The 14,297-nt window shown below is 44.1% G+C and overlaps 1 protein-coding gene across 2 annotated transcripts in view; it reads left to right on the top strand.

The window, feature by feature from the left end:
* Nucleotides 1-14,297, top strand: part of CAB39 (calcium binding protein 39) — a 235,191-nt gene that overhangs the window by 153,503 nt on the left and 67,391 nt on the right. The window contains exons 3-4 of one of the 2 annotated variants that reach the window (XM_030215807.1): nt 4,157-4,369; nt 10,882-11,046. In XM_030215807.1, coding sequence (XP_030071667.1) covers nt 4,157-4,369; nt 10,882-11,046 — 378 coding nt within the window. The remainder of the gene's footprint in view (nt 1-4,156; nt 4,370-10,881; nt 11,047-14,297) is intronic. The other variant, XM_030215808.1, reaches the window with a different exon arrangement.

Genomic DNA, 14,297 nt, shown 5'->3' with positions numbered 1-14,297 from the left:
GCAGCTGTAGTAAATATCAATGCATCCACTTATTTGAACCTTAGGCATAGTATGCTAATTTCCTTCTTTATTAGCATACTATATATGAAGGCTTATGAACAAGAGTTGGAGAGGAGGATACTTGAAACTTGGCACATCTAGTATGTGAATTGTATTGGCGTGTACATTGGCTTCAACTCAAGGAAGTTACATGGAAATACTTTTAAAACAAATAAGAGGAAATATTTTTTCATTCAATGAATAGTTAAGCTCTGGAACTCTTTGCCAGAGGATGTAGTAACAACAGTTAGCGTATCTGGGTTTAAAAAAAGTTTGGACAAGTTCCTTGAGGAAAAGTCCATAGTCTGCTGTTGAGACAGACACGGGGAAGCTTAGGATTGATAGCATGGAATGTTGCCACTATTTGGGTTTCTGGCAAGTGACCTGATTTGGCAACTGTTGGAAACGGAATACTGGGCTAGATGGGCCATTGGTCAGACCCAGTATGACTTTTCTTATGTTCTAACTGTGGTGCCAGCAGAACCAGTATTTGAGACCCATACTAAGATGACAAGGAGTTTGGCACCGGTATTAAAGCCACAGTGTCAAGCCTTGATCTTAGTGTTGCCTGTGCCAGTTCATAATTGCAAGACCTGTGAAGTAACTTGGTGGCCTAATGGCCAGCAAAATTTTTTGATTCATTGTTCTACCACAAGTCAGTCCAAGAGAGTAATATATATGATTCGCTGCTTTTGTGATCTGCTGTATATAGGGCAGACTAAGGAAATTTTTAAAACAAGACTAGTGGAACATAAGTTATGTATAACGTCTGAATGTATCACTGCTCCTGTGATAAAATATTGCATGGATTTCGATCATCAGTTTACTGATTTAAGATGCATGGCAATTGACCAAATCACTGTTACCGTACATAGAGGGGAAATTTCGAAGTCTCTTTGCCGATGGGAGCAGCATTGGATGCATAAATTGCAGACCGTTCAACCTAAGGGTTGAATTGCCCTTTAGAATGGGACACTTTTTATAGCTAAAATTTTGGGGTATTGTGCTGTTGAATGGACTCTTTCAACTGATTGGTGCAGTATATTGGTGTTCTTTTAAAATCTCGTTGCCATCTTGGATTGCTTAGATTGTTCACAAAGTGTTCCCCGTCCTGAGTCAGCTATGTGAAACGGGCTCTTTGCCAAGAATGAAGACAGCAAGAATTGGAGTTGTTAAGCAAGTGGACTTTTTTCAGCTAGTTAAATTGGATTGTTTCATCGCCAGTTAAGTAAAGCTGACTGCACTGTTTTATGCTTCCTCCTATATATAATCATTTTTATTATGTTTTGGATGGGAAGTTGCTTTCTCACTTCAAGACTGGAAAACTGCACTGTTCAGAATGACTAGACTGAAGCACTGGCCTTTCCTGCCAACTGAGTTCACCCACCTGAGGTAATTTTCAGGCTGCTTTTCTGGATGCAGCCTTCAGCAGAGGATAACTCAGTGCAGTCTGTTGTTCCCCCTTCTCCCCCCACCCCCCAAAAAAACTCGTTTATTTTCTTTCTGTTCAGTCAAGCAAAGGCAGGGCTTTACACCCAGCCAGTCGTAAGGCTGGAGAAGTTCCCTGGATTTTCACCCAGGTGCTGCAGGATGTACAAGCTGCCATTTGTTAGAGGGTAAGCTGATCTCTGTACAGCCTTCAGTTGCTTTATGTGAGGTTTGCTTTTATTAAAGCCCCCTATCAATCTTCCTACAATGTCATGGGACCTCAACTTTGCTCTCACCCAGCTGATGAAAGCACCTTTTGAGCCACTTGACACTTGTCATCTGAAGTACCTGACCAGTAAGGTCTTTGTTTTAGGTTGTGGTCACTTCAGCACACGGGTGTAGCGAACTTTAGGCTCTAGTAGCTGATCCACGTTACACTAGATTTCATCACAACGGAGTAGTTCTCTGCATGCAGCCTGAGCTCCTTCCTAAGATGACAGGATCGCTGAGAGGGTGAGGTGAGGGGGCAAGGTTCCTCGGGGCCCAGCGCTGGCAAGGTTTCCGGTGGCAGGCACACGGAAGGTTCTGCTCCCTCGGTCTGTCTTTCTCCTGCTCCTGTGTGCCGGGACCTGGGTTATTGCGCTAATGCGTTAACGCAGCTCTGCCACCACAGGTCCCCCTTCCTGCCTTGTCCCGCCGCCTCCTGTGTAAAGTACTTCCTGTTTCCGCATAGGCGGGAGGGGATGTGGCAGGATGAAGGACCTATGGTGGCAGAGCTGCGTTAATATGATAACCCGGGTCCCGACACACAGGAGCAGGAGAAAGAGAGAGACCGAGGGAGAGAGCAGATGCAGTGAGTGGGGGGAGGGGACCTGGTGGTGGAGGCAGTGGCGGCCTGGGTGTGTGTGGGGGGGGGGGGGGGGGGGCGGCCTGCCTGCCTGCCCTGCCCTGTGTACGGCTTTGTCTCTCTGTGGCTCTGTAAGGTGGTGTCGGAATTCCATCTTAACCTGTCAGTTGTCCTGTTAATATTCTTTCCCAAACCTCTTGCCCATCCTGATGAAAGCGCACTGCACAACATGGACTGCAAATAAGCCTTGGCTTTCTGTCTGGAGTGAACTAAAGCGTATAGACAGTCCACCAGGCTTTTTGTTTCTTTTGACCCAAACAGAATGGGTCAGCCATTAGGGAAACACACTTTATCCAGATGACTAGCATTGCATATGCTTTACTTATGCCTAGGCTGGGCTGTCTCTGGAGGATCATGTCACAGCTCACAGTGTCAGAGCAATGATTGTGCTGGTAACCCACCTGAGATCAGCCTCTATTGAGGAGATCTGCAAGGCTGCAACGTGGTCTTCTGTCCACACAGTCACATCTCCTTATAGTCTTGAGCATAATTCCCAATGTGACAGCCGATTTGGTCAGTCAGTACTTCAGAATTTATTTGGGGTCTAAATTGACAACCAACGCCACCCTCCTAGGCCCATTTTGCTGTTGTCCAGGCTAATCTGAAAAAAAAAAAGTTCTAGGCCTTAGCCTGTTGCAGGCCTGATATTCCCGTCCCCCCCCCCCCCCCCTTTTTTTTAATTATTTCAGTCAGCCTGGAAGCTAGGGATTCTCACATATGAGGATAGGATGTTCTGCTCGTCCTCGGAGAAAACAAAGTTACTTGTAGCAGATGTTCTCACATACCCACCCTCCTACCCTAGGAGTTATGTTCTCTCAGCTATTATACTAGACTGCCTTGGTCTCGCATGCCACATACAGGCGGGAAGGTACACACACATGCATGGTACTGTTTCCAAAAGGTACTATTATTAGAAACTAAAGAACAGCATGTTTGCACCAGGCTCTTTCAGATGTCACCCACGTGCAAAAGTATGTCCTGCTGTCCTCGGAGAACATCTGCTACAGTTGGGTAACTTCACTTACCACATTAGCTAGAACAAATTTCACTGTATCAAATTCTAAAAAAGTTAGTTATAGAAAAAAACTAAAAATATAGATCCAAAGTATGCCTGTATTTAGATCAGTTTTTCTTAATACTTTTTCTGTTAGGGAAATCATCCAGTTTTTAAACCTTTTTGTAACAAGGACAACTAGAAAATTATGTGAAATTTTGACAAAGGATAGACAAATTCTCTTTCATTTAATTTTTCCTTTTATGTAATTTTTGTTTTGTGTGCTTTTTTAGAAATTTATTTGTAAGCCATATTTCTTTTTATTTGAATTGAATGGTTATTGTATAATGCTAGTAAAAATAAAAATTTAAAAAGTCTGTCAATCTATTGAGATCCATTTACAAGAATGTTTTGCTATAGAACTGGAATTGCTTAGTTCTTCTATCAGGGATCCTTTTGTTTTCAATATTGCTCTTTTAGCTACACATACAAGGAAGTTATTAGGTAGTTAATTTACAGATCTCTTTCACCCTTTCCCCCCAGAGAAATGCAGTCAGAAAATTGCTAAGCTGCTTGAAGATTGAAATGTTTTGCAGTTACATAGTGCTGGCATTTTCCAGTGGCCCTCCTTACAATAGTAGATGAAACTGGATGTATGTTTAAAAGTTTACTTATAAAATTCATTTTTTTTTTTTACTTTTACAGATTTCAACTTAATGTTTAACTTGTATTTTGACTAATATTAACTTTTATTTCCCTTGCTTTATTCTTTACTATTCTCTTCACAGTCCATGGAAGGCTTGTCTTATACCCCAAACCCTTCTGACTTGCAAAACAGTTCTTTTAGCCCCTTAGGTTCAAGGCAGAATATTTCTTCTGCCACTTACTCTTCTGATGACATACAGATCAGCATTAAAAGCAAGGATTCTAAGAAAATGCCGTGGTCCAAGAGGCATTCATTTGTTGCTGGAAAGAAGATGGATCGAACAGCTATTTTATCAGTTAATATTTGTCACCCCTAAAAACTTTTGTTTTAGGACTCCCTGGTGGCGGAAAACACTTATCTGATGGAGTTACTAACCCTAAATATTTTCAATCAACTAACTCCACATGTACGTTTACTTTGAAGTAGACCCTACTTTTCTTAAAATCTTACTACAATATTAGCTGAAATTATTCTGATGCCAACAGAATTAGGTAGAAACCTTCATATCTAAGAGTCTTTTTGTATCATTGCAATGGCTGAACACACTGAAGATGTAAGGGATGAAGAATTCCCCATACATTAGTAGTTTTGTTTTGTTTTGTTGTTGTTGTTTTTTTTTTTTTTTGTACGTACAGGAAATACTCTTTTCTTAGCATAAAACCTCAATCAAGTTAGTGAAATATTGGTTTATTGATGTTATGCATGTCTGGCTAAAATCATTTTAGAAGTGAAGAAAAATGATGGCAAATAAAAGACCACATGGTCATTTACAATTCAAAATTCTGCCCATCTATGCTGATGACTGAGCTCTACAAGTCCCTTCCTCTACTTCAGAGTCAGTCTTATGACCCCCTTTTCCAATAGAATCATTAAAAAAGTGATGGCATGTAAAAACCACACAGCTTGTCTAGTGGTTACTCAAAATGGAGGTGATGCATTGTAAAAATGCATGTATGGAAGCTGGTGCTTCTAACTGTAGAAGTCTGGATGTTGGCTTCAGAGTAACTATAAGTCTAGGTATTGGCTTCAGGGCAAATAGCATTCAGTTTTGACTGTTAAACACTGTCTTCCTTGTCATCAAGCAGATGAAGCCATTTCGTATGGGTTGTGTCCATCAACCAGCAGGGGGAGATAGAGAGCACTCAACTTTTCACAGTGCCTCATGGCCAGCTAGCTCCACTGCCTCTTCAATATTCTCTATCTTCCCAAGCAGGGTGGCTGCAGCTTCTTTGAGCTCCATCAAAAATCTGCCTGGGGGTAGCTCCTGACTTGCCAGTTGTTAGCCGGGGTGTTAGAGGCTATAGCAGCTTCACTTTGAAGGCACATAGGTCAGCCCTTTCCCTGCCTTACCGATGCCCCTGTGGATGTGGACATATTAGCTTGCTTTTCCCTGTCCTTTCCCACTCAGTGGATGCAGGCACATTGGTTCGCCTTTCCCTGTCTTTCCCACTTATCTGAGCCTCCGGAGTGTTTTTATTTACCTCTTTTGTCTCTGCTTTCCTCACAGCGTTAAAAATAAATAATTAATTAATTAAAGTCACATCGCGCTTTAACGCAGCGATCTTGGAAAAGAGGTTTTTTTCTTGAGATTCTTTTGCAGGACCGGAGCTGTGATACTCGGTCTAGTGAGGTAAGAGTGTTTTCTGACTCCTCCGTGCTGGGCCCGCGATCGGGACGTTTTTGGCGCGAACCGCCATTTTTGAATTTTACCACCGTTTTCGGCGATGGCTGCAGAGACTGTAAAGCGCTGTTCTAAATGTGGCAAGCGCAAATCAGTAGCGGGGCTCTGTAATTCGTACTGTACAGACGGTAGAGCCGGCCCGAACATGGCGAGCGGTGATCTTTTGCGCTCTGAGCTGGCAGCGGACGCCATTTTGGATTTTCCACATGGCGCGGCCTCCGTTGCAACAGAGAGCCCTGAATCCGGGGGGGGGGGGGGGGTCCTCTGAGTGAGGCTAATAATAGAGCTGATAGCCCTGGGCAGGATCCAAGCGGTCAGGGAGCGGTTTTCTCCCCTGATTTTGTTTTAATGCTGCATAGGATGTATATGCTTAAAAGAGCTCTTCCACAGGGATCTTCGGACCCTCTGCCTGCCCCCCCGATGGATCCTGGTCTTTTGGAGTTGGCTTTGCCTGTTTCTTATCCTCCTGATAAACGCTCAATGGGCTGACCCCGAGGGACCTTTGAAGGTTGCCAGGGCTATGGGGCAATTATACCCTCTGAGTGAGGAACATTTGGCTCGCTTTGCAATGCCTAAAGTGGATGCCCTGGTCATGGCTGTGACAAAGAGAACTACCCTCCCTGTTGAAGGAGGTGTTGCCCTGAAGGATATTCAAGACCGCAGGCTTGATTCAGCTCTGAAGCGGTCCTTTGATTTGACAGGTCTCACTGTTCAGGCGTCTGCATGCAGTTGTTATGCTGCTAGAGCCTGCCTGGTTTGGTTACAGCAGGCAGTGGAACAGCTCGGTGATGGAGCGGAGACCTTATCTGAAGTGGCTCCGCGGATGGAGTCGGCCTTGTCCTTTTTGGCTGACGCCCTATATGATATGGTCAGAGCTTTGGCTAAACAAATGGCTGTAGCAGTGGCGGCTCGCCACACTCTTTGGCTACGACATTGGGCGGCGGACATTGCCTCTAAGCAAAGGTCGGTGAAGTTGCCCTTTCAAGGCCTTCTCCTGTTTGGTGAGGAGCTGGAAAACATTGTTAAAGGCCTGGGGGATTCCAAACCTCAGCGCTTGCCCGAAGATAGGCCGAAGCCTTCCTCTAAGGGTCAGGCGGTCCGCTCCTCTTACAGAAGGTACCGCCCGGGGCGTGCTGCTGGGTTCACTTCGTGTGCCCGCTTTCAGCAGAGAAACTCCTTTTGCTTGGACAAACGTTCCGCAGCTGCCGGTTCAAGGCTTGGAGTTCAGGGGCGACCCTCTCAATGATGGTGCGCCGGCCCCCTCCTCATTTCCTGTCATCGGAGGAAGACTTTCCCTCTTTTTCGAGGAGTGGGCCAAAATCTCCGCAGATCAGTGGGTCTTGGACCTGATCAGAGACGGATACCGAATAGAATTTGATGCCCCGGTGAGAGACATGTTTGTGGAGTCCCGATGCGGTTCTGCCGCCAAACGGGCGACGGTAGAGGAGACTTTGCACAGTCTGTGCCAGATAGGGGCTGTGACCCCGGTGCCTCCCGCCGAACAAGGTCTAGGCCGCTACTCCGTTTACTTTGTGGTGCCATGAAAAGGTGGGTCTTTTCGCCCGATCCTGGACTTAAAAGAGCTAAACAAGTCCTTAAGAGTGCGGCATTTTCACATGGAAACCCTGCGCGCTGTCATTGCGGCAGTACAGCCAGGAGAGTTTCTCACGTCTCTGGACCTGAAAGAAGCTTACTTGCACATACCAATTTGGCCCCCGCACCAGAGGTTTCTGCGGTTTGCGGTGTTGGGAAAACATTTCCAGTTTCGGGCCTTGCCTTTTGGCCTCGCCACAGCTCCCCGAACCTTCTCCAAGGTAATGGTGGTAGTAGCTGCCTTTCTCAGGCGAGAGGGTATCCGGGTTCACCCGTACCTAGACGACTGGCTCATTAGAGCAGACTCAGAAAAAGAGAGTCATCTAGCTACAGCCAGAGTGGTTTCAGTCCTTCAATCTCTGGGCTGGGTCGTCAATATGGCCAAAAGTTACCTGACCCCCTCGCAATCTCTAGAATATTTGGGGGCCAGGTTCGACACAGCCTCGGGCTATGTGTTTCTTCCTGAGCAAAGGCGGTGCAAGCTTCAGAATTAGGTCTGTCTGCTCCTGAGGATGCCCCGCCCGCGAGCTTGGGACATTGTCCAGCTGTTGGGATCGATGACGGCCACCTTGGAAGTGGTGCCATGGGCTAGAGCGCACCTGAGACCTCTACAGTATTCTCTACTTCAACGATGGTCTCCAGTATCTCAGGATTATCAGTGCAGACTTTCTTGGCTCTCTGCGGCCCGCCTCAGTATGGAGTGGTGGCTCTCGGACAGCATGTTGCGGCGGGGAATGCCGCTGGCACTCCCCGATTGGATCCTAGTGGTGACAGATGCCAGCCTGAAGGGCTGGGGCGCACATTGCCAGGGGAAGCATGCCCAGGGTCTGTGGACGCCCGACGAGTTTTGGAGCACAGGTGATAGCGCGTGGTGTGGCTTGTTCCCACCCTATTTAGGGATTGCTTTGTTACATCCCATACGTAATGGCTTCATCTGCTTGATGACAAGGAAGGGAAAATTAGGTTCTTACCATGATAATTTTCTTTCCTTTAGTCATAGCAGATGAAGCCATGAGCCCTCCCTGTATGATTGTCTGTATTGCAGTGATTCTGATTTTAGGGTGCTGTTCTTGTTTCCTGAAGTTATATTCCTTCCTTGGGGAGTCGGAAAACAGTCTTCAGGATTCTTGTTACAGTTATAGGAGGATGAGTTCATTCCCTCCAGTTCATGATTTGGGAGGATGAGTTTATTCCCTCCAGGAGGATGCAAGTATTCCCTCCGTTTATACAAAGTGGAGGACGAGTTTATTCCCTCCAGGAGGATGAGTTCATTCCCTCCTTTTGTTGAGTTTATGCCCTTGTTAAGGGGCCATCGTTCGCTCAAGGAAAGTTCATGTTATTCCCATTGCGGTTTGCCATACTGCTTTGGAAGCTTCAAACACTGAAGAGGCAGTGGAGCTAGCTGGCCATGAGGCACTGTGAAAAGTTGAGTGCTCTCTATCTCCCCCTGCTGGTTGATGGACACAACCCATACATAATGGCTTCATCTGCTATGACTAAAGGAAAGAAAATTATCATGGTAAGAACCTAATTTTCCCATCTTCACAGCTTTTTCAACCCTCTCCTGTAGGCAACACCTAGCCAGTCACGTGTTCAGTATTATCACAATGAATATGCACGAGAGAAATTTGCGTATAATGAATCTTCAGTGTATGCAAATCTATTTCCTACATTTTTATGGGCATGTTTATGATCCTGAAAATCTGCCTTGCTCAGTGTACTTCAAGGAGAGAGTTGAGAAGAAGAGAGCTAGAATATCTTTGGTGGTTCTTTGATATTTATAACTGTGCAGTTCAGAAAACTGTCTAAATATAGTTGAAGTGTGTTTAGCCATTGTGTTAACTTCTTTAGTACTTTTCATTCTTGGGAAAAATCATAATCATCATACCATATTGGTGCAGTCATATTTTCACCTACTTACTAATATTTCTGTTTCCATGAAAAATTTTATTTACCCATTTTTTTATCAGTTGACTGTAAACTAAGGATGTTTAGATTAAAGAAGAGCTTTCATGCCACTAGCAAATACTTTTATTCTGTTGTTGTGATCTGCATTAACTATAGTGGTCCATCACTGCACATCAGTTTGGGCAAATATGATGGGATACAGACATCTCCGGCACACTCTACAAGTACATTTCTGCATGTCACAACAAAATCATGGATTTCTCTTGCAAGGATTTTTCAGACAATGGTGAATTCTTTTTAAGTGGAATATTCTTTAATAGTAGATATTGTAAGAAGTCTTACAATTGGAGAAAATATTTGAGCGTAACACCATTTCCCAATCAGTCCAGTCCTGTGGTACCATGTACAAAGAAGATCGACCTCATTGCAGCTAAGACATTAAAATTGGTAGCGCTTTATTTGAATATAGTATCTTTCAGTAATTAGTTTTGATGCAAAAACTCAATATGGATAACGTGTGTCAAGGTTTTGTTTCGTCCTCTTTTTCAGATTTGCCTCGGCATCAAAGCTCCTCTTTTAACTAAACAATAGGAAGATAACTGTATAATGTCTGACACTACAGTTTCTATGATGAGATGTGTGACCAGCTGTTTTTCTTGACTTCTGCAATGGGGACTGGACAACCTTGATATTTGGGAACTAAATGTATCAGTTGCCTTGGCCCATTGAGTGACTTAGTTGGATCTAGCATTTCTTTTAAAAGATGAGAAGGAGAGACCAACATGAGTCATTACTTTCCCAGTTATGTAATTCTTCGCATTCAAAATTCCATAGATTATGTTTGCCTAGGGCAATGTATGGAAAACAAAGTTCATGCTTAGATGCTATGGTTCACTTGCACTTGATTTGTTTTTGGTAATAATAAAAAACATTTTCTAATTTATAAGTACTTTTATTGGTCAAAAGTTTAGTTTTCTCAAATTCTTCAACAAACCTGTGAAACATTTGACTTTAAAGTTAGTCTTCCCTTAAGAGAAAAGTGAAATTCTGCATATCTTTCTGTATTCCTCCAATTTTATAAGTAAAGAAGCAAGTTTTAGAAAAGTGTATTCCTTTCTGGAGTACACAAAAGTTCTTAATGAATTTTGTGCCTCACATGCTGTTTGCCCTGCCTCACTATTTAATATGACGATAGCAGACAGTTGTATGCATGTCAGGGTAGATGGACACAATCTCTCTGTAATGCATTTTATTACTTTCTCTTAGCCTAAAAATGAAAAGTGGCCTTGATTTCTATCAGAAGCCAACTATCATGGACTCTGATTCATTCTTATTGCATAGTTCAGAGCCCCCTAACTTGTTTGTGTGACATATCTAGGTTAGGTTAATTCATTAATTGACTGCTTCTTTTGTGGTTTGTCTGTTGGAAGATGCATCTCAGCTTGTGAGCGTAGATTTGTTTTCATTCTTTCCCCAGAAAGGTTGATTGTCACCATTGCAGATGTTTGTATATTCTGTTTTGTTTTGTTTTTTTTAATTAAAGTAGAGGGAGTTTCCCAGAATAAACTGAAATGAAAGCATTCTTGGAGTTTTCCATTTTCTAAATTATTGGTTATCTTCATCAGGCTACAGAAGAAGTCTCAAAAAATCTGGTGGCCATGAAAGACATCTTGTATGGAACCAATGAGAAAGAGCCACAGACAGAATCTGTGGCACAGCTTGCTCAGGAATTATACAACAGTGGTCTCCTTAGCACTCTCGTGGCTGATTTACAACTTATTGATTTTGAGGTAAGGCAACAAACTTCTGAGAGGCATAAAATATGTTGTTGTTTTTTTCATTTATTTTCTATTTTTAGACCACAGTTTCCTTCTCCTCCTCCTGTGGGCTTCCTATTCAATTGGAGCTAACCTCTGTTAAACAGTGGCACCCTGAACATTCATGCATCACTACCTAAACTTTTCCTCCTATTTTATAGCCATTCTAGCCCTCTGTCTACCTCTATCCCAGCTACTGCAGTGATGTCTGAAATTCAGTATGTGTGCAAGTTGAGCCTGGAGAATAGGGGTTACAATTGTACAATAGCTTAGACTCGCCCTCCAGAAAAAGCTGTAAACTTCAACTCCACAGCAACCCCAGTGAAAGCCCAGGAATTGAACTCGGGTCCAGTGCACTTTTACCTAAAAATTCAGAATGTCCATATTCAGTATACCATAAATTCTTTCAGAAATGTTTTAAGTTTTAAAATCTTATGATAGCAAAATGTGTGGTTTCTGCACATTTCAGCTCTGGTTTCATAATGAAATAGTGCTAAAATATGAAGTGGTTGCTGTGCACCAGTCTGAAAGCACAGCTGTGATGAGGTATATAACTCAGAACACTAGGATAGTATTTCTCAACCTTTTGAAGCCCAAGATACACTTACAGTTACAAAAATCTTGTACAGCCCCTCTCTCTCCCTGAACCCCAGGCATTGTGGGTGTGATGGGGATGAGGAATGGCTTATACATCTAAAACAAAAGCTAAGGAAGCACTGAAAGTCCCACCAGAGGCTGGAAGGGCTCATAGGAAGAGGTACATGTGTCATATGTGTGACACAGCAGGTCTTGGCTATCTGTGGTCCATATGCTGTTTGTTAATTTCCACACTCATGACCTTATGCTGTATATAGCAGTGGCGTAGCCAGACCTGACATTTTGGGTGGGCCCAGAGCTAATATGGGTGGGCACTATGTATACAGGTATGAATAGTGTTTCTTGGGATAATGCCTTTGAATGCACTTGATTGAATTACTGACCCTAACCTTTTCAAGAACGCTGGCACTTTCCAAGTTTGATAACACTGTCTGCTGCACCCAGACCTACCAAGTTACCCAGTTCCAAGAAAGCGATTTCAGATCAGTCCTGGCTTTCTAACAACCTTATCGGGATATCTTTATGGGACCTGCAGCATAGATTTAAATGGGTAGAATCAAAGACTATAAATTCCACACAAAGTCAGCTCTGGCCAAAAAGTCTTCTGCAGTGCTTCAAAGCAAACTTTTCCAAGGCACCAAAGCAAAGACCAGCTGTGCCATTTTCTCAGTCATCAGGGGCAGAGAAGGCAGCCAGCTGGCACACTTACCTGCAAAATCCAGGTAGAGAGCAGTCAGCCGGCTCACTGGACATATCAAGAGCCAGGGAGCTGCATGACATGGAGCAGCACCTGGAAGTGCAAGCAGAAGACCCAGCTCGGAGGCAGTCGTGTCACAGAAGGAATATCAGGATTTGCCCCAGAGCCCTGCAGGTGGGGCACGGAACCCTCCTCAAAACAAAACATGCTTGGCTCCGAGTTTTCTGCTTGCTGCAGTCACTTCCTGCAGCATGGGCTCACTAAGTAAACTTCTACAATAGTAATTAACTTTTGATTCAAAATGATCTCAAAGCATCTTGAAATAGGGATAGGGAAAGATTTTTGATAGCCTAGATCTACTTAATTCTTATAGCAGACCAGTAACCATATCTTGAGAAACAGCCAGCAACCCTCTGCACAGTTTTGTCTGTCTTTGCTGGGCCGGCTGGGGTGTCTCTTTGTCAACAGGACAGGAGGCAGATAAAGAAGCGTACAGTTCTCAGGAAGTACTTACAAGCCCTAATCTCTTGCTCCCAGTAACGTTTTATTGCACAATGGAATACAATTGCTTAAAGGAAAAGCTTCTGAGACAGCCTCATCCACTCTTACACCCACCTTAAACACCTTCCCGTCAGTTGTCCAGCATGACCTAAGAATGCTGCCAGACAGGCGATTGCATTCCCCTTCAAGAAGCTGGTGCCTTGTGTCACGGGCTGCAGGCTTTTAGTGTGCATAGAGACACCCCGCTTTCACCTCCCCCCCATCCTCAGAGGGCTTTTTAGGCGTTCTCCGGTACCTCGTTCTACAGGGAGGGGGTCTGGGTAAAAAAAAAAAAGTCGAGCATTTGATCAGAAAGTTCTAGTTAAGCTAATATTATTTCACAGCTAATATTCTTCTCCTTGGCATTACTGTATGATTCAGTTGTAAGGATATAAAATTAGGCACGAACTAGTGAACCTACGGGGGGAAAAATAATTTAAAAACACGGCAGCCCCATAAATTGTCAGCAGATTTCACACAGAGATACAGAAGCAGATTAATTAAAACTACGCCAGGAAGGGCAGTAGGCGTGTGGCACCCCGCTGCAACAGACCTTTGGATCGGTGCACTTTAAAAAAAAAAAAAAAAAAAGAAGGTTTGTACTTCTGTGGAGGAGGAGGATCAGAGGAGAGCTTCTGGCTGCAGTGCAGGCTGCATGTGGATGAGCGAGCACAGAAAGGCTGTGTACTCCCACTGTTAACCTGCACCTATCAGGATAAATTGGGCGGGCCTGAGTTCAGATTGAGCGGGCCTGGGCCCACCCAGGCCCACCCGTAGCTACGCCCCTGGTTTATAGGAAGAATAGAGACACGTGTGACTATACATGTGCAGTTTGAATCACCACTGATGTATGTTGTTGCAGTATTCTGAGAGCAGAACTCCTGCGCTGTCCTGGTACCAGGACTTTATTTCATTAGGTAGTGTTAGCACAGTGGAAAATTCTATGCTAGCATATCTGATTGGCGATTTCCCAGTATGATCTTTATAGCTGCCTTTATGCTAAGTACAAGTTATTGTTGGCTGTTCAAGTTATGTTTTTAGTTGTAACTTTTCAACCGATTTAATGCCAGCTATGTAAGACTGCAGGAGGCATTTCCATATCATCAAGCTGATCAATCCATAGACTGGTGGGTTGTGTCCATCTACCAGCAGGTGGAGATAGAGAGCAAACTTTTGCCTCCCTATATGTGGTCATGTGCTGCCGGAAACTCCTCAGTATGTTCTCTATCTCAGCAGGTGGTGGTCACACACAGCAGCAGCTCTGGCTAGGCCTCCAAGCCTAATCCTTAGGTTTTGTTGAGGCCTGGGGTTGAGGGCTCTTTTGAGCAAGTGCAAACCTGGTGGTGCCAGGTCCCTCCTTTTCTCCCCCCTCCCGCTGGCTCCGTTTAAA

This window comes from Microcaecilia unicolor, chromosome 10 (assembly GCF_901765095.1).
Source record: "Microcaecilia unicolor chromosome 10, aMicUni1.1, whole genome shotgun sequence".
Taxonomy (NCBI): Eukaryota; Metazoa; Chordata; class Amphibia; order Gymnophiona; family Siphonopidae; genus Microcaecilia; species Microcaecilia unicolor.
This window is presented reverse-complemented; position numbering and strand designations above follow the sequence as displayed.